Source organism: Falco rusticolus, chromosome 6, assembly GCF_015220075.1.
Source record: "Falco rusticolus isolate bFalRus1 chromosome 6, bFalRus1.pri, whole genome shotgun sequence".
NCBI classification, from domain to species: domain Eukaryota; kingdom Metazoa; phylum Chordata; class Aves; order Falconiformes; family Falconidae; genus Falco; species Falco rusticolus.
In genome coordinates this window covers 56,388,792-56,414,349 of record NC_051192.1, presented here as the reverse complement: position 1 = coordinate 56,414,349, position 25,558 = coordinate 56,388,792, and the positions used below count along the sequence as shown (strand labels likewise).

At 48.1% G+C, this 25,558-nt stretch overlaps 2 protein-coding genes across 4 annotated transcripts in view; one reads left to right on the top strand and one right to left on the bottom strand.

Annotated features, from left to right (window-relative positions):
- Positions 1–572: 572 nt before the first annotated feature.
- On the top strand, positions 573–4,555 carry GDF7 (growth differentiation factor 7). The gene is made up of 2 exons (XM_037392668.1): positions 573–906; positions 3,598–4,555. The coding sequence occupies exons 1-2, from the start codon at positions 573–575 to the stop codon at positions 4,518–4,520; spliced, it is 1,257 nt and encodes a 418-aa protein (XP_037248565.1). The 3' UTR covers positions 4,521–4,555.
- A 12,654-nt stretch (positions 4,556–17,209) lies between these two features.
- Positions 17,210–25,558, bottom strand: part of LDAH (lipid droplet associated hydrolase) — a 124,513-nt gene continuing 116,164 nt past the window's right edge. For all 3 annotated transcript variants that reach the window (XM_037391255.1, XM_037391256.1, XM_037391257.1), the window contains one exon: positions 17,210–20,455. In XM_037391255.1, the coding sequence (XP_037247152.1) occupies positions 20,264–20,455 (192 nt within the window). In that variant the 3' untranslated portion in view covers positions 17,210–20,263. The remainder of the gene's footprint in view (positions 20,456–25,558) is intronic.

Genomic DNA, 25,558 nt, shown 5'->3' with positions numbered 1-25,558 from the left:
CCCCGTCTCCGATAGGGGATCGGGGTCCCCCGCCCCAGCAGGGGGTGGCGGGTTACCCCCCGATTCGGGGTAAAGGCTGCCCCTCCACTGCGGCCCGGGGGAGTCCCCTCTCCGAAATTCGGGCCCCTGCAAAGGGAGGCGGCGGGGTCCCCCCTCCAGTCCCGGACCGACGGCCGCCTCCCAAAATACGGATTTACCAAAAATAAGAGCCGCCCCCCGCCCGCAGACAAGGCTGGGGGGGCCGCGCAGCGCGGGGCCGCGGGGCGGAGGGGCGGAGGGCTGCCCTCCGGGTCAGGGCGGCGGGTGCCCCCGCAGGCCGGGGCCGGGGGACCCCACAGGGCGGCAGGGGGGGAGCCCCGGCGGGTCTCACCTGCAGGCGGAGGCGGGGCGGGGGCCGGGGCGCGGGCGGCGCCTCGGCGGGGCGGGGCGGCCGGCCGGCAGGGGGCGCTTCCGCGGCGGCGGGCGGCGGCGGCGGCGGCCGCGGCGGCGGCGGCGGCGGGCGAAGACGATGTTCAAAAGCGGGCGGGGAGCGGCGGCGGCAGCAGCACAGCGCCGAGCACCGGGCTGCCGTCATGCGCCTCCGCGCCGCCGCCGCCGCCGCCCTCTGCCTCTGCCTGCTGGGCGCCTGCCGCCTCCGCCGCGGGCTGGAGGCTGCCGCCGTGCGCGGCCCGTCGGCGGCCGCTCCCCAGCGACCCTCGGCAGCCGCGCCTTCCTCCGCCTCCTCCTCCTCCTCCGCCGCCGCCGCCTCCCCCTTCTCCTCCCCGTCGCGGAGAGACGGGGCTCTCCGCAACGGCACCGTGGTGCCGCACCACTACATGGTGGCCCTCTACCAGCGCCTGGCCGCCCGCCGCGCCCCCGGCCGCCGCGCCGACACGGTGACGGGCTTCGCGGAGCGGGCGCGCAGCGGTGAGTGCGGGACGCGCATCCCTCCGCGCAGCGCCGAGGAGCACCCGCAGCGGGGCAGGGGGGGGCAGGGGCGGGCTGCCCCGTCGGGACCCCGCCGTCGGGCGGGGGCATGTGGGTGGGTTTGGGCTTGAGGACGGGGCTTGGGAATGGGTTTGGGGATGGAGCCGGGGTTGTGCGGGGATGGAGCCGCTGCTCGTGCGTGGCTGTGGTGATCGGGCTTCTGCGTGGGTTTGGGGATGGGGAAGGGTTTGCGCGTGGCTTGGAGCATGGGTTGTGGGACGTGGCTGCTCACGGAGATGGAGCTTGCACGTTGGTCTGGGCACGGGGTCGTGCGAGGGGGTGGGGTGCGGGGAGCGGGGTCGTGCGTTGGTTTGCTCCCGGGGCGGTTGCACGGGATGCGGTAGCGCACGGGGATGCAGCTGGAGCTTAACGGGGTGGGGGCCGTGCATCAGTTGTGTGACGGGAATGGAGCTGTGCAGGAGCTTGAGCGTGGAAATGGGGGTGAGGACAGGGTGGGAAGGGGGCTGCGCGCGGGCACGGGGTCGTGATGAGGATGACAAAGGGGTTGTGCCCGGAGCTGGGGAAGAGGGTTGCCGATGGAGGGAAGTATGAGGCTGTGCTTGAGCGATGGGGGTGGCGATGGGGTTGCGCATGCAGTCGGGGTCAAGGACGACTGTCGGAGCTGAGGATGCGGTTGGGGACGGGGTGCGAGGTGCAGCCCAGCTGGGGCAGAGCGGGCAGCGGTGCGGGCAGCTCTCGGCACCTCCTGCCACCTGATGCGCTGCCCGAGAGCGGCGCCCGAGGTGTGCGGCGCGGTTTGGCGGCAGCGTCCCCGGGACCGGCAGGGAGAAGCCTCTTCAGAGTCTTTGCAGCCTGAGAAACTCCCCGGGACAGCGGGCCGGGCCGGACCGGGCTGGGAAAGGAGCGAAGCCGGCGCGGTGCCCCGTGAGGGGCGGCTCAGCCCTGGGCTGCGGAGGTCCCGCCGACCCCGCCGTCTGAGCTCGGCATCGCGGGCCCCTTCTCGTTCTTCCCTCTCTTTTGCCCCCTTCATGCCCGCGGATCTAATGATAATAATGCAATAAACAGGTATATGCACTTAACGATTTATATATGTATGTATGCATACATATACATTGCGCCCTGCCGACGAAATTCAGTCGGATGGGTGAAAAAAAAAAAAATCCCGATCGAATAAAATGAAAACACAAAGTGAAAAGCAGCCCCAGCCTCCCCCCGTGCCCGTCGCCGGCTGCCCCGGGCTGGGAGAGCGGCGGCTGGTGGTGCGGAGCCCCCCGCAGCTCCCCAAACCCATCCCCAAGCCCAGCAGGGGTCGGATCCTGCCTGCAGTCTTTGCGGGGAGGTTTTTGCTGAAAGCTGGTGGGGAAACGGCGGGGGAGCCAGGCGGAACGGGGGGGGGAGGATGCTCCGGTGGGAGGGTGGGTAGTGCCCGGCTTGGGATAGCCTGCGGAAAACTGCGCACAGGTCCTGGGAATTTTCAGCGCAAAACGAAACCAGATGAACTTTTCAAAGGGATCTCCTTATCTGCTCCTCACAGCAATTTTAGATCTGCTTTTAAACTAATAATAACAATAACAGTAATAATAATAACAGTAGCAATAATAACAATAATAATAGTAGCAAAAGTAACAACAACAATAATAATAATAACGAATGACAGGGAGAAAAATCTTGCCTCCCTGGAGGGCGGTGCAGGCTGCAGCCCGGCGGCAGTGCCCGTAGGAGGGGGCTGCAGCACGGGGGTGTCGGGCAGGGCTCTGCTGGCAGCGGGCTGGAGGGACTTGGGCACAGCAGCAATGTTTGCAGCATGTCAGGATCAGATTTCTTGTTAAGAGAGGGAGAAAATAAAAAACAACCCTCCCAGAACTCATTCATCTCTTCTCCCCAACTCCACCTCCTTTGTTTTTGGTTGTTTGTTTTTTTTTTTTTTTAATTCACATTGAGTATATTTAATCAGTGCCAGAAACTGTGCGAGTCTGTGTTTGGGCTTTGGATCCACCAAACATAGTGACAAATTCAAGCTGGGCTCAATTTCAGCTCCTGGGAATGCCTCTGTCAGACACCCCGAGGTACAGCATCTGCTTCCCTGACATGTGTGCCTGTGCTTGCCTGCAAAGGAAAATGAGATTTTTTCACAGCATTTTACTTTGCATGGCTGGGGCTGGGGGCTGGGGGTGGTGACAACCTGCTGATTGGGGATGGGGCTGTACTGTGCAGGTTCAGATGGGACTTCCGTGTCAAAACAGGATAGTGATGCAGCTGTGGGCACTGAAACACCCGGGAGGAGCCACAGAAGCCTTCTCAGAACGCAGGGAAGAGTGCTGATGAGGAGCCACTTGCTTGAATTGATTCCTCCCTCCCTCTCTGCCTTCTCCTTCCTGGTTTTTTGGTTTTTTGTTGTGTCCCGTCCGTCCCCCCCCCGTCCCGTCCCCCCCCCGTCCCGTGTCGTCCCCCCCCCCCCCCCCCCCCCCGGTGCCTCCAGCCAGAGTGATGCTCCTTGACACAGGGCACACAGGCTGTCCCTCCTGGGCTGCTCAGCAAGCCTTGCTGCTCAGCAATCATCTGCCCCGTTAGCTCTGTGTCCCTTGCGCCTCTGTAATCAGAGCTTGGCTTCAGCTTGTTGGGGTTTTATATATTTTTATTTTATTTTATTTTTTGTTTTATATCTTCCAGATGCCTCCCCATCTGCCCCTGAGCAGCGATACCTCTTCGACATCTCCAGCCTGCCCGAGGCAGAGGAGGTGACAGGCGCAGAGCTGCGGGTCCTGCGCTCCCTCCCTGAGAACCGGAGCTTGGCCCTGTCCCCTGAAGGCACCTTCCACCACCTCCTCCTCTCCACCTGCCCAGCCTGGGATGGCGAGGAGCCCCAGCTGCTGGACTCTAGGGCTGCAGACATTTTGGATGCGGGCTCCTCCAGATGGGAGGTGTTTGATGTCTGGGAAGCCCTGCGGGATCAGAGGCAGAGGTCTCTCTCGGGCAAGCTGCTGTGCTTCCTGCTGAGGATCGTCTCGGATCAGTCGGGGCGGCTCCTGCCCCCCTGGCAGCTGGGCTTCAGCAAGCCCCGGCCACAGCCCCATGAGCGAGCCCTGCTTGTGGCCTTCTCCCGCACACAGAGGAAGGAGAACCTCTTCAAGGAGATCCGGGATAAGATCAAGGCCCTGGGCAGCCCCCCCTTCCTAGAGCCCCCTGATCCTGGCCAGGAGGCATACCCCAAGCGGAGGAAGAGACGGACCACCATCCCTGCCCGGTCTGGAGGCAGAGGCCACGGGAAGAAGGCGAAGACCCGCTGCAGCCGGAAGCCCCTGCACGTGAACTTCAAGGAGCTGGGCTGGGACGACTGGATAATTGCCCCCCTGGATTATGAGGCGTATCACTGCGAGGGGGTCTGTGACTTCCCCCTGCGCTCCCATCTGGAGCCCACCAACCATGCCATCATCCAGACCCTGATGAACTCCATGGACCCAGAGTCTACTCCCCCCAGCTGCTGTGTGCCCTCCAAGCTCAGCCCCATCAGCATCCTCTACATAGACTCTGGGAACAATGTGGTTTACAAACAGTATGAGGACATGGTCGTGGAGACGTGTGGCTGCAGGTAGCAACTTCTGCAGCTCTCCCCTTCCCCACCCTGCTCTTCCCCACCCAGCAGCCCTGCCCCATTTTATATATATAAATACAAATTTTTATATATATATATATATATACACACACACATACACATTTTGGTCTGTGCCTTTCCAAAAGCCAAGCTCACAGCAGGTGTCCCCTGTCTTCCTGGGGCCGTGCTGGCCATAAGCCTGGGAGGGATGGGGGATGCCCCCTCTGCCCTGTCCCAAGACAGTGAGGCTGTAGGTTGGCCTCTTCCTGGGCCCCCTCAAAGAAAGTGACCCCCACCACCCATGCCGGGTTTCCGCAGGCTCAGCTGGGGGTGATGCACTGTGGTGGGAGGCTGGGCTCCCTGCCTGGAGCTGCTGCCATCTCCGCGCCTTGCCTGCTTCCCCCCGGGAAAGGGGGACGCAGCCTGGCAGAGCCCCCAGGGAATGCCCGCTCAGCCACTGAGCTCCACCTGGTCTGCTTGGTTTGCCCAAGTTGAGCTGACACCTTCTTTCCCAAAGGTTTTGGGAAAGGTCTGGTCAAAATTGTCTCGAGGTTGGGGGGCGGACCAGAGCGGTGGCTGCAGCAGAGGTGTCGGGCCAGCATCACTCTCCGGCTGTGGCAGTGGGGTGCAGGGGAGGTGGGAACACTCTTTTCTCTGGGTTAAAGGAGTTTTTCTGGCTGCCTTTAAATCGCTGCCCTGGGTTTGCCGGAGTCAGAAGGATGTACCCCGGGGGGAAGGCAGGGCGTGGAGAACCCGTGGCTGTGGCAGGTTGAAATAATTTGGTCCATGCCTGTTTGCAGTGGGGAGAGATTTGTGACTCTGTCGGGGACAGGGAAGAAGTCCCCCATAACTGGAGGCTAAAGTGAGAGTCAGGTCTGAAGCAGAGCTTGTGCTCTCAGCAGGGATGGGAACGGCCCTGGAAGGTGTTAGCTGGGGATGCCGTGGCTCCGTATGGTTCGAAGTGCTGGCCCTGTTGCTGATGTCCTGCAGGAGGTACTGGCTGGCGAGTCCGCTCCCTTTCCTGCACGAAACCCCATTTCCAAGGCACACTAGGCACTTGGCATCAGGCCCATGAGTCACACAGCTGTCCTCAGTGTGTTTGGAGAGAAGCAAATGTCCCGAGTTCCCTGGGGAAGAGCGATTTCACTCGGGTTCTTCTTTTCCCAAATAATGTCTAACAGCACTAAGTTCCACCATACCTTCCTTTGGCACCGATTCCCCAGTGAGCTCTGTCTCTGCCCGGTGTGCCTGCCTCTCCCCACTCCATTTAGGGAGCCTGGATCTGCTGGGAACAGATGTTTCCCATGCAAACGGCTGAATGCCATCCTCAGAGACTGCTACTTAAAGTGGGTGCTTTGACCCATGCTGAAACGGCTACGGGATTTTTGTAACTCAGGAGCTGAGCATAAATTGTACCTTTAAAGCAGAGAAGGCTGGCATCGATGCCAAGGTGTATTTTGGATGCTGGGAAGCATTTCTGCTGCACCTTGGTGGCTTTTGGTACCGAACTTCAGGTTCATGGCTGGGTTGGCTTAGACCAGAGATGTATTTGCACAGATTCTGCTTTTGATGATTTTTTTTTTTTTTTTAAACTGGTGGTCAAGGTGTGTAAACATCAGTGTTCATTAGTGATGGTAGCTTGCTTTTGGGGGTTTTCATGCTAGAAAACGTGGGATTTTTTTCTATATAAAGCCAGTTGTCCTCCATCTTGGGGGTGTTCTGCTAGGGAGGGCTGAACCTAGCCAGGGCAGAGAGGGTGTCACCTCAAAGAACTCTACAGAGATCCAAATGATTTCAAAGGTTGGGAAAGCCTCAGTGAGGGTCCAACAGCCCCCTCCCTTCAAAAAAATAGTACGTCAGCAGGGAGTAAACCATGTCCATCAATAACAGTGATATATATATCTGCAGGACTGAACTCCCCAGCCCCCCTCCATCCTTACCCCGCTGAGGTCTGCTCTGCATCCTCAGGCTGTGGCCATTGGCAACTCAGGAGAGCAAGTGTGGTACCCGTATGCCTTGTGTAACCCCCTTGACAACTGCGGAGCTTCTCTGGCTTTATATCCACGTATCCAAGAGGAAAATCTGGCTCCCTACCTCAGCATGAATGTAAATATATATTAAGTGCGATGTACCCATACCCAGGGGGTGTTCACAGGTGGAGGTTAGCAGGGGTGAGGAAGAATCAGGTCTGTGCTGGTGGGTTTTCTCACTGTCAGCATTTGTGGGGGGCGAGGTGCAACTAGCGGTGAGGAGGGGTTGGCGGGAGGGCTCAAGGCTTTCCTTTGACCTTTGGCTTTAGCGCAGGCGGTTAGGGAAGGAGGTTGGCACAAGCAGCACCGGAGCTGCTTGCTCTAGGAACGCTACGTCATTTATAAAGTTACCAGGCTTTCAAAGTACCTAATTTTTCTGTTGCCGTTGGTTGCTTGATAGTTTTTCTCACTATTGAGACAACTTTTTCTATGTTTTCATTTCTTTTACCCCCTCCCCTTCCTCCAAGTGTTTGCAGTAGAAGCTCGTGAGCAGTTCAAATCCAGGCAAGTTATAGGCAGCTCTATCCACCTGGTGGCTTTTGTGAGTCTTGGCCAAACGAGTGGCCTGAGACCTGCTCCTGTGGGACCACGTCTGAGGGGGTGCTGATGCCAGTGACCCTGGTCCTTGTGGCTGTTGTTCAGCCACAGCTGCAGGGGATGAACAGACAGATAGATAGATGTCACCCACCTCAGGTCTGGAGATGGCTGATGGAGAGCGGGGTGATGGTTTGGGTCTCACGATGTTTTACCAGGACCCCAGTGCTGGGGTGCTGTGTGCTGCTGGGGCTCTGTCCTGAACCCCACGATGGCTTTGCTGGCCCTGGGGAGAAAACCTGTGGCTCAGTCACTGCAGTTTCATCACCTGGAGCGCTATGATAAAAGTGTGTGTGGGGGACCATTTGGGGACGGTGCAGAGGCCACGGCTGGCAGAAACTCCATCCATAGTTTTGCCCTTGTGGGAAGCAGTCCTGGCTCTCCTGGCTGCAGGTACCTCTCCCTAAACAGGCATGTTTGGTGGGACATCAAACCTCAGCCACCCAGGGTGAGCCCAGTGGCAGTGTGGCCCTTTGCATTCACACCCATGGTGACACCGCCATGGTGACCAAACCAGCCACTCTTTTAAGAAAGCATCTGCTCTTTTCCTGGTCAAACAACCTCCGGAGGACAACGGGAGGGTGAAGGGTGGCATTGGACACTCTGCTTGCCTAAGGGGACAGGAGAGGGAAGCACCTGGGACTGCTCCAGGACGATGACTATGAGCAAGGCAAGGCTGGCAGGGAGTGGGGCTGGGGCTCTTGGTGAGTAACTGTGCTGCTCCCCCCTGGGCAAGCACACTGACTGCAGCACTTGGCACTCATGTTGCTCACTGCTCTTGGAGGAGTATTTCCAGAGCAAAAGCCACTAGTCCTCCTATTATGAATACCTGTGTGCTGGCTGCAAGGGCTGCCTCTCCATCCCCAGGCAGATTCAGAGCTTGCACCCAGACAGTTGGATCAGGCTTGGGCAGCAGCCACCAGAGCCGTTGCAAATGGAAGTGTTGAGGCCCTGGTGACGTGCAAAAGCCTTTTGTGGTCAGGGAGGTTCCCACAGCTGAGATGCTGCAGCCCTGCTGCACTGGGGAGCAATGGGGGGCTGTATCTTCAAAGGGCAGGGAGGAGTAACTCCTGCCTTCAGAGGCAGGTAAGCTGGGCATCGTCTGCAGGGTGGTAGTAGCCCAGTCCAGTACCCCAACCCTGGAGCTGGTCCTCCGCAGAGCATCACCCTCTGCCATAGGAATGGTCCAGAAGCAGTGTATTTCTGATCGGTCACCTCTTGCCTGAGCTGATTTTGGGGCACATGTAAGCATTATAAATAAGAGACTAGAGACTGAACATGGACAAATATGAATTCAGTGGACTCAGAGTGTTTTTAATGGATAATTTTAGGTTCACAATCTACAGTATTTATGTGACCTTTCCAGTTAAAAAAGCCAGTTTCCATGCAGAGTATATTCTCCTGGAGGATTTGTTTGACCTTCAGCACATTTTTATCTGCAGGATTTAATTACAGTGAAGCTAGAAATATTAAGCATTTGAAGAGGACTTAGATATGTAAGCTTAACTGTCTCCCCCACCAGTGATTTGGGGAAGGACGCCCGGTCAGGACAGGACTGGTGTGTGTGCCTTGCCTTGGGGCTCCTTGAGCTCTATAAAACTAAAGCCTGTGCTTAAGGCACTGCCTGCTCTGTGTCCTGAAGCCCCCTGTCCAGTGGAGTCCCATAGCAGGGACAGTCCGAAGAAAAATGGCTTTATGCCCAGTTTAACTGCCTGATGACCAGGGGTGCTTCTGACCTAGAAATAATTCCCAGCAAACACAGATTTTATCCTTTTTCATTTTTTATTTTAAGGAATAATTTTTTATTTAATTCTCTTAAAACAAAGTGATTGTATAACATCCCCCCCCCCCCCCCCCCTTTATTTATTTATTTTTTTTACATCATACTTCACATCCAGTGGTAGAAGGGAAATGAGAATCCCCTGGCAGGGAGAAGGACGTTCATATGGAGAAGGGCTTGATTCAGGCTTGCAGCATCTCTGTCCTGGCTAGCTGTGTTGATCCCAGCAGCCTTGCTTCTGGTCAGTGCTGGCAGATGAAGCCATGTCCTCTTTGGCTGTTTCTGGTGCTTGGCGTACCCATAAGGAAAAGACTGGAAAGGCACCACTTCCGATTAAAAGCAAACCCCAAGCCTTGAGCCTTCTGCTCAAGTCTGCGTGCCAGCGACTTCTGTGTATATTTGCACCATATGGATTTTAACTCATGTCTTGATTACACAGCTCTTGTTACTGGAGAAAACTGGGTAGGTCTGCAGTGATTTATTGGTCACACTCCCATTGCAGAACAAGCAACTCCTTTTACTGTTGGCAGTTTTAAGCCCTTATCCCACAAACCCGAACATATGTGTTTAGGGAGAGTCACCTGTGCTGGACCCCATGCAACAGCAGGCACATGAGGCAGGATGAGATGGGAGAGGCTGGGGCATCACTTTAAGATGCCCTGGGGATGCAGATCCCACGGGGCTACAGCTGGGCAAGTGGAACGGAGCACGGGTGCTGGTGGGTTGCCTTTGTCTTTGCTCTCCAGACTTAACAGTTTTGCTGTGAGCTTTGGCTTGATGTGCTTGTCTGCGATAGCAGCATCTACAGTTACTCGCATCAAAAAGCACGATGTGTGTTGATGTGACAGACATGTCGTAAATACCAATTCAGCTTATACTCACATTGGACTAAACCAAGTGGGAAATGTCATGGTTTCCTGCCGAGCACATAGTGAGCCCTGAAATACAAGTGCCTTCTCTTTTGTCTGCACTGGGGCAGCACAGCCATGTGGCAGGGAGAAAAAAAACCTGCGTGGGGCAGCGGCAGTGAGGGTCTGGGTATTGCACAGAGCTTGTCATGAAATGGGCTGTGCCACTGGATTTGAAAGATGGTCAGACCAAAAGGCTTACACTTGGACCTTGGTTGGGCAGTTCCACCAAATTGCTTGCTGTCCCCCCTGTCTTTGGTGAAGCTGAAGTTGCGGCGTGGATTTTTCACCCTTCACATCACCCTCAGGGGAGGTGAGTGGGCAGAAAAATCTGTGTGGGCAAAACCAGGCTCTGGTCTTTGAGAGTGGCATGGTTCTTCTTTGAAGTCACCATGACCAGCAGATGGAGAGACCGTGTGTGTCCCACTGGCATCAGAGCAGCTTCCTCAGCATGGGGGATCCCTTTACAGCTACAGGGGGTCCGAATGAGGATGCTGGGTAGCAGCATGAGAGCATACCAGCATGCCTTACTACTTGGAGTGCGTCCTCCACAAAAACACATCAGGGAGAGGAGTTGGGAGTAGCTGTCCCATGGATGGGGTGTTACTGATAGTCACAAGCCTGTGACCTTGCATCGTGGGGGGAGATTTTCTGCCTTTCCTGTCTTTGAATTAATGGCTGGTAAAAAAGCAAGATGTTCCAGGCTGATATATGCATGACACCATGAATTTTGTCATGAGCTGGTTTACATCTTCCATGGTAAAACCAGCTGCATTCGGTCTTTTAAGGCTCTTTATTCCTAGTACAGCATGTTGCAAGGTACACAGAGGCACAAAGATGTCTCTGAAAATCAATTATCCTTATCAGTTATCAGCAAGCATTCTGGGCCTTTGAAAAACGACCAAAGTTAGGAACTCCTGCTGGTGTAACCCACTGACCAAGGACCCCACCCTACATCTCGAAGGATGCAGTTCAAGATGTGTAGCCATGCAGCTGCTTTTTCCTTTTACTGGCACACGTATCTGAGCAGCCCCCTGAACTCACCGTGTTGGAGGGGAGCCTGATGTACGTGGTGGTGGTGGGGAGCATACCAGCGGGCTGGCTGGTGCACCGCATTTAACTTTTGGCTGAGTGGACTAGAGGAGGAAGCATTGGGCAGCAGAGAGTTTTCATGGAGGTCGATACTGAAAAATCTTAAACCGAAGCTCGATCCATTCCCAGAAATGGCTGAAAACGAAACCCAGCCATTTTTCACTGTTTTTACAGCAGGTTTTGCTCTTCATTTTTCTGTCATCACCAGTTATTGGTTCATTCATACATTTTGTGAGCTCATTCTTCTGCTTTGGTACTTGTGCTGATACTTCAGGTTTTCAGGATGGGGAGCACGGAGACTTGCTGTGGTGTTCGGTGGGTGGGGGGAGAGTGGGGCAGGAAAGGCTGAGTCTCAGCATAGGAGCCTGGGGTGCAGCCTGTGCCCTCGAGCAGGGGACAGTGAGGGGACAGGTCTGGCAGGGTTGAAGCCAATGGGAGGAGAGGACCTGCTCACAACAGGTCACAGGCTCAAGTGGTTTTCTGAAGGAAGGTGGAAGGGCTCGGGTCTCCCTTCCCCTCCAGGTTGCTGTGGTGTTGGCCTATGCTGGTGCCACCCAGGTCTCCACCATCAGAGGAATGAGAACCTTCCTGAGAGCTGTGGCATTGGTTTTGGTCCCAGTTTTTGGGGAGATGGTAACGTTCCCCACAGAATTTCATTCATTTCCTCCATCCTGCCTTGGTGAAGAGAGAGGAGGGAAGCAGGAGGGAAAAAAATAGAGGCAAAGTTTAGGGCTGCCTTGTTCCAAAGCTGGTCATCCCAGGGAGCTGCATGCCAGCTGTGTGCTGGGAACTGCTGGGCACCAAGGGGCTCACAGGAGCTCAGCTGTCAGCAGTAGAGCATGAAATAACATCCACAGGCCAGGAAAAGGGATGGTCGCACATGGAGGGGCCAGGCTTTCGTCCTGGAAGAGGTGCCAAAGTTAAGGGGTTGTGTAGGTGGTGATCAGCTGGGGATGGGGCGTTTTGTAGGGGCAGCAAATCCTCTCCTTGGCCAGAGAGGGAGGCGATCGCCCTGGTTACATTCATCCGATGTACTGTGAGTAACTGACCTTTTATATAGCACTGGGAAAGACGGGTCTGAGTTTCTGAGGTGCCAAATATCCAGTGCTCCCATGGGTTTCAGTCAAACCCACATTTGCGCAGTGCCTTTGCAAATCGAGCTCTTGCAACCTGAGGAGTAGTTAGGGGCTTTGCCTACCTGGAGTGACCAGCTCCATGTTGCGCTGCAGCTCCTTGCTGGAAAAGCTGGTGGAGATGCTGCTCACAAGAACTGAATGCATGTCCATGCAGGAAAGACCTGCTCTGCTCTTGGTGCTCCTCATTTCAGATGCAGGCAGGAGCAACGTCAGCCCAACTTGTTGATCCAATTTGCTGCGTCCATGCATATCCCATCACTGCATGCTCTTTTTCTGAAGTCAAGTCAACACTATCTGGAGCTCCTCTGACAAAATGAGCCTCTCTGCTGGTCAGTCATGGTTTTATTTATATGTTCTTTTCTTTGATTAGAAAGGAAACTGAAAAAGGACTTGCATTTCCAGTAGCTGTATCTCTAGTAGTTAAAATTTTTTAAGCAATACTCATATCCCTGTGTGTGCCTCTAAACTATCCATGTATTTGTTCAGCTTTTTCAGGTCTGAGTGTGTGAAATATCTCTTAAAGAAGATAGCTCTGTAAGTGATGGTGTAAATGCACTGTTTGTATGTATTCTAAAGTTTAAATAGATTGTACATATGGGATTGTAAATGAACTGTAAACAGCAATCTATATTTTCTTGAATATATTATATAGCAGTATATATTTGTTAAATAAGTATTCTTGTATACTCTTCAATAATCTTTTTAATATTTTGTACAGATAAGTTTATTAAATATTTTATTGATAAATAGATCTCTGCAAGATTTTTTTCTTTTGAAGAGTTGTGCCTCTGTCCTGAAACCAGACAGCTCATTTCAGAGCAGCTTTCCTAAGTCACCTTTACTTCCTGGGCTACCTAAGGTGCTAAAACCCAAAATGAAAAAGCCATTAATTCTAATTAATTAATTAAATTAATTAATTTTAAACTGCCTTCCTTGGCAACCTCAGGTATTTTCCAAGAAAAAGAGTTGCAGAACAGTGTGTGTTTGCCATGGCTTTATCATCAAAATGTACATCCCTTTTCTTCCCTTGTGTTTCTGAATAGAGTTCACCTGTCTTGACTAGTAGCTACCTAGCTCCAGTCAGCCAAACAGGATTCTCTCTGCTGCCTTGAACAGACAGCTTTAGAGGCTCAGAAACATTGAATTGGGGGGATAAATATGAGAGCTGAAGAACATTCCCTGCTCACATCACGCTTTTGATGACACAAAGCTAGCCTGATGGGTTTGGCTTGAGCACAGGACTCTGACCCTGCAGGAGCCCGGCTCGCCGTGGTCCCCGCAGAGGGAGCCCAAGGCAAGGGTCTGCTGGAGGGATGAGGGAGGAACCCAATGTGGTTAGGTCTGGTGAAAACATCCCCTTAGGAAATGAGGAATTTGAAAATTTGAGAAATTAAGAAATACCTAGAAAAAATGTAGTAGAGAGATTTTTTCCTTCAAATCAGGTCTGGTAGTTTCATTCCTGTTGGGTATTACTGGTGCACATGATACATTTCCTAATACTTGAGAGATTATGCTGCTATTACCACCTCAGCAAATGTTTTGTTAAAGATTGCTTTTAACTGACTATCGTTTTTTATTAGTTTGTTCTTCCTTCTTTCAAATTTCTTTTTTTTTTGTTTGTTTTTTTTTTTAATAGCTTAATAAAGCACCCTGGGAAATGACATCCTTTTGCATTTCTAGTAGGTGGACTTTAAAAGTTATGGGACACCCAGAAAGCAGGGAATCTGTAAGATTAGCTTAATCCATCACATTAGATTAGTGTTCAGGAATGGGCTGTCAAATAGCTATACGGCCTTTTTCTCATCTGCTTTCACTAGGACATCATAGTGGCAAACCCAGAAGTTTCAGGGAGAGTGAGTTGCTTTGGCATGTGCTCCTGCGGTGGACATCACTGAAGTGCCTTGGAGACAGTGAGTGAAGGTAATAGGGTTATGACTGCCTCCGCTACATCCCTACTGCATACAGTACTGTGAACATGCAGGTGTGGAGTAAGGCATGTTTGGATGCATGGAAGAAGTCTTCAGTGCATCAGGCATGTGTTTTAGTCATAGCAGAGCACTCCCAGTTTTCAAGACTCAGAAAAAACACATGGAGAACTGAAAAGAGAGGTTTACCTGAGGGACTTAAAAATTATTTCTTACAAGACTGGTATTTTCTAGGCTGTCCCTTTATCTTAGGCACACCCACAAATACAAGGCTAAGCTGGGGAAGGCATGGTGATTTCTATTCCCAGTGGCACGTGGAGTGATGGACCAAGCATGAGCCACCTTTTGGGCAGTATCCTGCATCCTCACATGCTCCTTTACTGTCACATTGGCTGAGAGGGCTTTTGGCACAAGTTCTCTGGCTAGGTGCGTGGAGGGAGACAGGATAGCCATTGCCCCCATGCCCCCCTGCCCACTCTGTGTTCAGTTTTAGAGGAAAATATTATTGTTATTTTCAACAAAACATTGAAGGGGGAGAGCAAATGGTTATCCACAGGAATCCCATCGTGTCTTCACTGAAATCAACAGGAGCAGTAGGTTTGCCTTTGGTGGAGTGGAGGCAGTTTTTTAGTTCATGTACTAACACAGCACTTCAGACTTCTATGATTTGCAGCATAAACAAGTTAATCCTCATACATATTCTGAAAGCTGAGCATTGTCATGGTCAGTTTGTATGTGAGAGAAATCAGAGGCACAGCAAAGGCAGGTGAGAAGAAAATGCAGGCCATTACTGAAACAGGGCACAGTCTCACTCGGGCACCTAGTGAATTAACCCTACAGCAAATGCCTGAGCCCCTTATGGAGTAAAAAAAATTAGTTGGTGCCTGCCAGCACCTCCAGAGGGAGATCTGGTACCCCGACAAGCAGATATCTAAGTTAGACCAGACAGGGAATTTAGACAACTGTTTTGGGAGTACAGCCTTACAAATTGGGGGTAAGTCAGGTGAGCCAGCTCAGCTTTGCTTTAACACCAGTTTTCCTCTTAGCATCTAATCCAAAGTCCAGTGAAACTACTTTTAATGTCTACGTTAATGTAAATAGGTTTTGGACCAGGCTCTAGCATCTGCTTGAGACTTACCTGAAGCCTCTCATGTACCATCCCACTCAGTCCTCCACAATGCAGCAAGTTCAGAAGATGCTTGGGGACATCACTAGGACATGTTTGCTGTGAGGCTCAGCTGCAGTCCCAAAGTACTCTAGTACGAGAATTTAATCTTATTTTCAATAACTGATATTAGGCAGGCAGGTTTTCATTACTATGAAAACTTAAATCCTCATTATCACAAAGTGCTTAATTCCATAGGAATCCAGCTGCATTGGACTGTCCTGTTTTGGTGCAAACTAGAAGGCGATACGAGGATAAAAGGAAACTCCTGTCTTGCATGTAATATTTTTGTAGTGAAGCTCTTTGTTCGTGTCATGTCACCTCTGTTGCCCTAGTCTCAGTTAACTGATCATTTGGGTCTCCCTAAGCCTATGTGCAATCCTATTGACTTTATTGAGGCTATACTAGGGCTGTAGTTGGAGTTACACATTCCAGTTTGCTCTGGATGCTTCAAAACCTGGTGTGGTTTTTTTGTTTGGTTTTTGTTTTGTTTTTTGTTTTTGTTGGTTGGTGGGTTGTTTTTGGTTTTGGTTTTTTTTTGGTTTTATTTTGTAGGTGAAAATACAGGTTCCTTCCTAATAAACACTGATGAGTTGCAGTATGATGAGAGCAGATGACATTAACACCCCAAAACATTTATATTCTGTAAATGCTATTCCTTGTTTCCAACAAGTTAGATCGGAAGAGCTGAATCCTTATAAATTTTTCAAGGTGCCTCTTAGGGAAAAGGAGTGGCTGAGTCCTGACACTGGGAAAGCCTGTTTTTCTCAGTTCCAAGCCACCTCATCTTCATACGTAAGGATTTCTCTTAATACATGAAGCACAGCGTCTTTTAGAGCTTGGGGGCTTTCAGGTGAGTTTGTTGAAGATGTTCATAAACTGGAGGAGTGGGGGCATCCCCCACTGCCTGTTTCATTGTGAACTGCTTCAGATACATTGGCAAAAAATCTTCGAGTGTCTGACTGGCACACACTGCAGTCAGATACAGACTGAATCAGCATTTTAACATTCTGCATTTTATTAGCTGCTGCAAACTACTTTCCACAACACAATTACTTTCCTGCAAGCATGTTCCTGCAATAGATGGAATGGAAAAACCTAGTCCATTTACTATCAGCTTCAGTACTTGAAAACAGTCTTTAATTCTCTCCCTGCTTGTCCCATCTGAGCATGCATGTTAGCCTGTTTCATAACTTCTGCATGATGCTACTGAGAGCAAAGATCGCTTCTGGCAGCTGGCTTGTAGTGTTACTGCTGTATCTGCTGCTTGTACTCAAACCCCATCAGCTGTTCCAGAAATACATGTTGTTTTAATAGTTCCTGGTCACTCACAAACGCTCTCTGGATTCTTATTTTGTAAATGTGCCAGGAAAGAGAACATTTGTCTCCAAGTGAAGAGCCTCAGAAACATAGTGTAGTTGGGAGTCTGAGTGTGACCTGTGACACAGAGTAAAACAAGTCTCTTGGGTCTAGTAAGTTTATCCAAACCCAGTAATAGTTTGAGTGACTTTATTAATGATAACATTGAACATGTTGTTTAAAGTCTTTGCTCACAATTAGCTAGACCAAAGAAAGGGACAGGCAGTAGATGCATGTATAAACCCATTTTCTGTAAAATAAATACGTAAATGACCTCAGCTGCAGAGAAGAGATTATCTGTTGTGGCTCATGTATGCAATCTGTCTCCTGTGAGTTAAGAAACTGGTGTTTAGGTTGGAGTCCAGCTCCAAATTCTTCACCATAAACACTGCGCAAACACTCATCAAGCTTCCTGATGGGACAAACCTCACTAATCCAGACGCTCTATAGCTCGTTCAAAGCAGCAAACATGGAGCTGGAGGGAGCAAGGGGAAACACTGATTATTTTGGAGTGGTATAATGGATAAAAATGCTTAAGTGAGTCAGGTGCCTACCACCCACTGATTTTCTCTGCACTTGGCAGATGTCTACATTGCATGTGAAATCTGGGGTTTGGCAAGTATTTTTGCAAATTTTGTACACATGAAGTAATGAAGAAGGTGAACTAGAGACTAAACAAGTTATCAAAATAAAGAATCAAGTTACATTTTACCATAAATGTCTTTATTTTTGTTACTGGATTTGTGTACTTTTTCATAAAAGGTATAGATCTAGCAAAACACTTGAACACGAGTCAGTCATTGAAGCTAGCAGGATTACTCGTGTGGTGAGAATTAAGCACAAATGTGAATGACAGAGATTAGGTGCTACTGCATACAGTCAATTCATTTGTGATAGGTTTCCCCACAATTCTAGAACAGTCTAAAACAGGCAAGACCACACTGTATTTTCGTGGTAAATTAGCACATTTGGACCACAAGCACTTTTGACACTCTTTGCCTGGTGTCACGGTGAACACCATGGGCTTCAGAGGAGCTAGATTCTCCTTGTTTGAGATCTGCCTCTCTGATGAAGTACAGCTGTGACAACTAGACCTGTGCTTTTCTGCAATGAAGAGAGCAGCAAATTTTCACATCTTAGCCTTACAGCAACAGCTTCTAGGAAGAAGGTAGCAACTGAATCAATATAGTTTTGATAATATTAGAGAAAATTCATTTAAGAAAATCATAAGGCATTATCCTGCAGTAGATCTGGTCATCACTGACCAGATGTAATCTCAGGTTAGGTCTTAATGCAGTCAGTAGGATCTACTGTAATGGATTAACATTTGTATAAAAGGCATACACAAGTCAAATACAAGTATTGCTAAATTAATTCCTCATACAAAGTATACAAATAATGCACTGTAAACAACTGCTTCTCATAGGTGCTTCAGTTTCCAGACTTTAATAGTTGCTTGTCATCTTTGGTTAATGCACGATCTTTTCTGTCCTCAGGGGATCCACTACAACAGCTGAACTTTTTACAGACTGAGTCCTTGCTTGATTACCTGATTCCACATACTTTGAAAAACAAATGCTTATTTCAACCAGATCAATGTGTAAACCAAAACAACCAAGTGAACTGTATTTTTTATGTTGCTAACATACAAACAGGTGCATATGTCTATATATACGTGTGCATATATATATCCACATATGTGAATGCCCCCACCTCACTCTGCCCCAGGGAGCACCTAGGCCAACAGATGTATTTGGCATCTGCTGTAAGGCCATCCAACAGGAACAACAGAAGATGCCAACATCTGTGGGCTATTTAAACACACACAGACTCGTTCAACTGTGGGTTCCTAAAGTGAGAACAAGAATCGTTTTGATCATGACTGAATATGGCCCTGTAAAAAGAAGGGAAGTCCCATGACTCTCCAATAAACAGAATCAGTTGCATGGGCACAGTCCTTTCACTTTGAACGTATCTGGCTCCTCCCCACGCGGCTGCAACTGCGGTCGCAGCACTTCTGCCTCAAGCATCAGTATCTGTTTATTATGTGGCAGTGTAATCTGAAAAGCCACTGGCTAGTCTCAAAAGCTAAACCAGTTTCTGATGCAAAGGTCACTTAAATCCACTGTCTGTCCGCAGGTTTGAAAACTAGTCCAAAATATCCAGGAAGTGAATTCTACTGCAAATTGCTCTAGATATTAGTGAAAGATTCAAGGGCGATTAAGAGAGAAGTGGAAGGTGTGTATGTAATTGTCTAAGAAAACCCAGGAATTAATTGGTCATTCTACATCACATTAAAACTGTTAATAAAACATGTAAGTTAGATAGCCAGTGCATCATCTAAATTCATCTGTTTGCAAGGGCAGGACTTCCCCTGACTATATTCTGTAGTGTTTCGCTTATTTATAAATGTCTCTATGAACTCCACAGGGACACTACTTCACAGGTTCAAGGCTAGAAAGCTTTTCCTGATTACACTTGGCTCTGTTCCTTTCACTTACATTATTTTTCATTTCTAGCTATTGCCTGTAACTTCTTCTGTTATCACAACTGGTAGGATGTCTTATTCTAGTTTTCTGCCACCTGTAAAGGAGAGGGATGAACAACTGTGAGGAACAGTCTACTTGTCCGCAATGCGCTATAGCAAGGATCTGGTTCTCAACAGTGACATTTCATGACATTTCATGGGTGCAATCACAGGAGAGCAACAGTCATCTTCTCATTGTGGGCTTATCTAATTTGTGGCTTGGCAGAAAAACTTATACTTCAGTCCTTAGGGCAAAGAACTGCAATTTAGGCATGCATCAAAACTGGTTTAATTCCTCAAAGTTGCTGAGCAAGTACTGTTCTCATGGACTTCATTAGGAGAGCTAGGCCGCCTATAAGTAGTTATATATGGATTCTGAAATCTATTTTAACCTTTTAATACTGGCACTTTTGACGAGTGTCCTTTACTTTCTCTACAGTTAATCAAAATATAAAACAGTTGGCAATATTCCAGACAAGAGCTCTGTATGTGTTCACTGAGTGGCCACAGTTACCTTATGGGTATTTTTAATACCCTGTGGAGTCCAGGCAGCACCCTAAACCTCTTCTGAGACTTTGGAGAGACTGCACACCTCATCTACACACCTCTCTTGCACTCATCCTGAACTCAGCCTGACCTTTGATTGATCACCAACCCCCTCTGGCCTGGAGGATACACTGTTAGGGTTGTCCTGGAGCCTTGGGCTGTTCTGGCTGTCACGCACCAGGGTTACATGGACGGATGAGACATATGGAGAGGGTCAGGTCTTTCACAACATACCAGGATCCATTGTCAGGATCCGTCCCCAGGGAGATTTTTATCCGTACAGAGTAGCCTGGTATTTCTTTCCAAGGCAAGCCAGCTGGGATGCCCTAAACACATCCCTGGCAGTTTCCCAGCAGATGAGTGAGGTGACAGTAACTCAGGTACACTTGTAGCCAGTGAATCTAGTACCAGTGTTGTCTAGAGTGCTAGCAGACAATAAATATTCCACCCTCTGCCAAGTCCTGCAGAGTCCTCAAGATGCAGGATGAAGGTACATCACCACTGAATCAATAAAACTATACTTTGGACCAGCCAGTCTCTCTTCAGCTTTCTCTAAAACATGTCAATAGAAAACAAGCCATAATCTATAATAAACAGAAAAAAATAGGACAGACTCTCTCACAAAAAATTACATGTTCACAAAATAATTACATAGTTTTCTTGTTGATCACTGAATCTATGTTTATAATTTGGTCAGATCATCCTGTAACCAGTCTGTAATCATGGCAGCCATCTCCTTGCTGGCATCCAGCACAAAGGCATGGCGGAGCCCTTTCTCACAAAGTCGAATGTCCCCATCTGGAAAATCCATTTTGATCTCATCGTAGTAGTGCTGTGGACACCAGCTGTCTCCAGTTCCATAGTAGAAGATCAGCTAGAAATCAAAGCATATCATCAAATCATTAATTTGAAAAGTTACTGATGAAGCAACCAATATCCAAACAAAGAGCACTGAATTATTTGGAAATAAGTGATGCTCCATGACTCAAGATATACAACGCGGAATAGCAAACTGGTAGTTCTTGGTTGTTTCCAAGCCTGCAATTACGATGAAGCCAATTAATTGCTCTTTGACTCATTTTCTTCATCTGTAAAACTGTGAAACACAATACAGGCTTAACTCTGAAAACAAGAGATCTGCTGATGGAATTTTGGCTGTCTTAAAAAATTGATTATGGATCAAAACTTTTCGCTGTCCATGGAGTCCACCCCTAACAAGCAAGCTGCTGTGTTTTCCCTACCTATTAGCTGTTTTCTGTGTTAGCTTTCTAGCTATTTAATCAAATAGCAAAATTACCAGTAAACTTGATGCTATGTCTCAGTTGAAGGGGCTAACCATTATGGCTTGCTTCTGGACATAAACTAAAAGAAAGTAGGAGGTTACTCCACATTTGCGAGTAGCTTAGTCTTACTGGCATCTGTTAGGTATGATCTCAAACCACCTGCCTGGTTGGGGCCTTAGGTGGAGTAGGATCTATTTTTCTTAACGTCGGTGTTAGATTCACTTGCCCATGTTAGAATAACAGCAATTATGGTCATTCTGAGAAGCAAAACTTTTTTTGCTTGGAGAGTTTTATATTCATAGAATCTTAGAAACACAGAAACATAGAATACTTTGGGTTGGAAAGGACCTTGAAAGGTCATCTAGTCCAACCCCCTGCAATGAGCAGGGACATCTTCAACTAGATCAGGTTGCTCAGAGCCCCGTCCAACCTGACGCTGAGTGTTTCCAGGGATGGGGCATCCACAGCTTCTTTGGGCAACCTGTGCCAGTGTTTCACCACCCTCATCATAAAAAATGTCTTCCTTATATCTAGTTTGAATCTACCCTCTTTTAGTTTAAAACCATTTCCCCTTGTCCTACTGCTGCAGGCCCTGTTAGAAAGTTTGTCCCCATCTTTCTTCTAAGTCTCCTTTAAGTACTGAAAGGCTGCAGTAAGGTCTCCCTAGAGTCTTCTCCAGGCTGAACAACCCCAACTTTATTCTCTCTTTGTGAAGTGCTGCCCATATAAAGCATAGGCACCTCCTGGAAATCAATGAGCAATTTTCTTTTGTGTTGTAATGTGGAACTAAATTTCTATCAAAGTCCATTTTGTTTTGATCTTGCCCTAATAGCCTTGTTCAATGACATACATGAAGCAGGTGCTACAGGGACCACCTAAACACAAAAGTCATAAATTCCAGGCAAATACCACATTCAATGAAGTGTTTTTTCTTTCTGTTAGAAACACTGAATGTCACTCTTTCCCAAGTCATCATTTCCCCCTGTTTTCATCTCAACTTTGCATGCTGTAACTATGTTTTTCAATTTTTATAAAGTATTTGAAGAGAGAGTGGTTGTCTGGGAGAGAGTAAAAACCTATGGATTTAAAACTACACAGGAACAAGATTAATGACAAGGATTCTTTATACTGAAATATCTGAATGCAGGTACCAGAAGGATGTTGACTGCTCAACATATCACACACATAGCTTGGTCCAATTCCATTACTCTCATTTGTTTCGTATTTCATTTCTGTACTTCAGTGAATAATTGAGCAATGCTAACATAAATTAGGGGACAAGAAGTTTTCCTTTCATCACAAAAATCTTCAATTCCATCATTTTTGTAGCCATGTGGAACATAAAGAAATGCACCCACTGGGGCAGAGGTGGGCGAAGAGCCCAGACTGCATTTCACAAAATGTTACAAGTTTTTGTCTAACTCACTTTTCCCTTGTTGAAGCATACAAAAATCTTGGACATTATTACTGGCTGCATTCAAAATACATCTCAGTTGCACAGACACCAACCCAAGTTATACTTCTATGTATATGTAAAACATAGAACATAAAGCATCCCATGTTAACAAACTTTATTGGTTTCCTTTGTCACTCACTAATTGCTGGAAACAAGGTATGTCGTTTGCTTTAGCAGAACATTTCTTTTGATCTCGCCCTCGATTCATAAATCACAGGATGTCACAATTCTTCAAAAATTCTTCAAAAAAGCCAACATAAAATGGCCAGCTGCATTAAGGCTTTCTGAAAGCCAAACATCTGACCAAATTATGTTTAACTCTGGGCTCCGTTACCAACAAATACAAAAATAAAGACCATGAAACTGAGAAGAAAAGAAATGGAACAACTCCAGTTTAATGGAGTAGTCCATGACATTTTCATAGGCTAGTCATAGAGTCTCATCACATGGTCATTTAGAAAAAGATGAAAAGTCATTTACACTTACAAAGGTGGATAAAATACTTGGCTTAGTCTGCATGAGCTGCAAAATGGGCTGTTCTCCAGGTAAGGTTGTAAACTTGAGAACTCACAGATTTGGAAATGCCTAAATAAAAGATTTATGTGCATTCTTAGCTTGCCTCCGGTATATTTGCATTGCGGTTTCATCTTTCACTGCATGATCCAAAGGATCGTTGACTCATTCAATCCACCGACAGGATGATGTTCAGCTGATTAGCTGCTATTTGATGATAGTATTTTTCGTTTAAAATTCTGTGTGTGGTCTGGAGATTTATTTACTACGTATTTCATGGTTTACAGACAGAATTTATTTTCTTATGTGCATTCCTCTGGCACACACCACTAGAGGATTTGCATGCTCGCATTTATTGATTTAGTTTTGCAACACCTTAGTGGCCATTACTATCTCCGTTTTGCAGACAGGGAGAGCAGAAATCAATGTCGAACTACATACATGAATCTGAAAGTATGTCGTGTAGTCTGAAACACCTACAGCTGGTTTTCCAGTGTGTATAGCATTACACAGTATTGACTACGCTCAAGGGATAGCACCCTGGACTTCATTTGCGGTGCTCTGAAACACTGTCTATCTGTCTGTAAAACAGATTTCAAGGTCACTCAGAAAAGTGATGACAAACTGTGACCATCCATGAAAAATGTTAATGACTTCACAAAGTTCATTCTTGGATATGAAGCTGAGGTGCCTCTACCATGAAGCTATCCATTTTTACTTCATATAGTTCCCTGTTTCTTTAGACAGGCATTTCACTGCTTCTGCCACAAATAAGGTAGGAGTGCTACACCCTGCCGTCTCCTTCATTGCACAGCTCTTTTGGTTAATGAAAGAGGAAAAAGGAAAAGCGATGTTTTAATGAAAGAAATTATGTATGCTTTTATGCATACATAAAAGGTGTCTGAATTAGGATCGGTGCTCTGTAACTTTGAAATGCTTGGTAATGCCGTATCAACTGGTTTTAGCAGAGCTTGTGTATACAGTCTGTTAGACTTCAAGGAGGTAAACCAAGAACCAGGTATTTCACATGTGACACCTAAATATATTGGCAACAGTGTTAGCACCTACAATTCTACTGCTTTAGGCCTCTGTCCCTCAAAAGTAATGGTGTAATTGAAAGAAGCAGCACTGTCAGCTACTGGCCAAAACATGGGACACCCTCCTGCTGGGTGTCACACTGGGGGTGTCCAGTAAAGAAACTGGTGATTTAGTTTGGATCTATTGTGTGTTTTTGAAGCAAATGTCATGTTTGTCCAGATTTACCACGCCTTGGTTCACATTGTGGAGTAGTCTCAGAGTGTTTGAACTCCTTTCAACTGAAACTAAGGCAAAGATGCTCTTCAGGATCACACTTTGTGAACTCCAGTCACTAATGGACATTTGGTCCATGGGTAAGACAACTGCTGGCTAAAGTAATAACCCTCTGAGATGCCTATACTGGGAACATCAGGGCCTCACCACTTGCTATTTATCTCTACGAATTCTCTTCTATTGTGCTGCTCCTGTTTTTAAGGCAAATGTAGCTAAAGGCACCTGTTGAGAACAGAAACAATAAGATTCTTGGAAACGTAGGTTCCATTCCAAGCAGAAAAGGGCAGAATATTTACCAGCTACTGGCCTTGCTGTCCAGTCATTTTCCCCGTCTTTCAAAGTATGACTTCTGCTTTGTCTCCTTCTGGTCTCAGGACTACTCTATCACTCTTTGGCTCATTGTTTCAGCTCTATTCTCCTTACCTAGTAATTTCCAATGTCCACTACTTCTGCTTCTTATTCTTGTCCCACATTCGTGCTCTGCCAAGTCTAGATTTTAGTCTTCTGGTTTCTCCATCCCATTCTGAGTCTCAGTTTTGACCCTAGTTGCTTTCCCCCCCAAGCGATTCTCCACTTTTTTAGCAGTCTAAAAAAGTTCTTTTTTAGCAGCAGAACCTCTGTTCCCAGCCCTACTCCTCAAATATCTCTGAATCTATCAGTCATTCCTAGTGTCAGGGTTGGTTTCAGTTCAGCATAAATCCTTCTAAATACAGGTAACTGCACTGCAGTGTTTACATGTTTACCAGGCATCCAAATTCCCAGCACACAGTCAGGAAAGATAAACTCAATAAAGCCATCAGTGCTTAGAAGGCTATTCAGTTGAAACAGCAGGTGTCTACTGTAAGGTGGGTGAAGCTGCACTTCAGGCTCCACTAAGACCTCTGTTGCCTAAGTGTAGGTACCTACTGCCATCTAAGATGCTCTGGATATCCGAGGCACCTGCACATGACTGACAGGTATGACAGGCAGAATTTATAGGAGACCCACAACTTTCCGGCAAAACAGCTGGAGGCCAGATGGGGGTATCTCACAGTGCCCCAAATCAAATCAGATGTCCGTGTTTAAGGGCCAAATTCCACCTTGACTTCTTCAATAGAGTTCTATTGACTCTAATGGGGTCATCCACACCTCTAATGCTTACTGCACCTGTAGATTCCTACAAGTAAACTCATAAAGCATGATCCAGGTGCCACACATAAACACTTGGTAGTGTTAGGTTAATGGTTGGACTTGATGATCTTAAGGGTCTTCTCCAACCTATGATCTCATGCAACTTAAGACTGATATGCTAGTGTATCCTGTTTGGTCTCCACTGCTGCTACAGGCAGCTTGTGTGTCTTGTGCCAGTCTTGGCTTGGGTAGATCAAATCCACCACCTCATACAGCACCACAAGCCTACCTCTGGCCAAGCAAA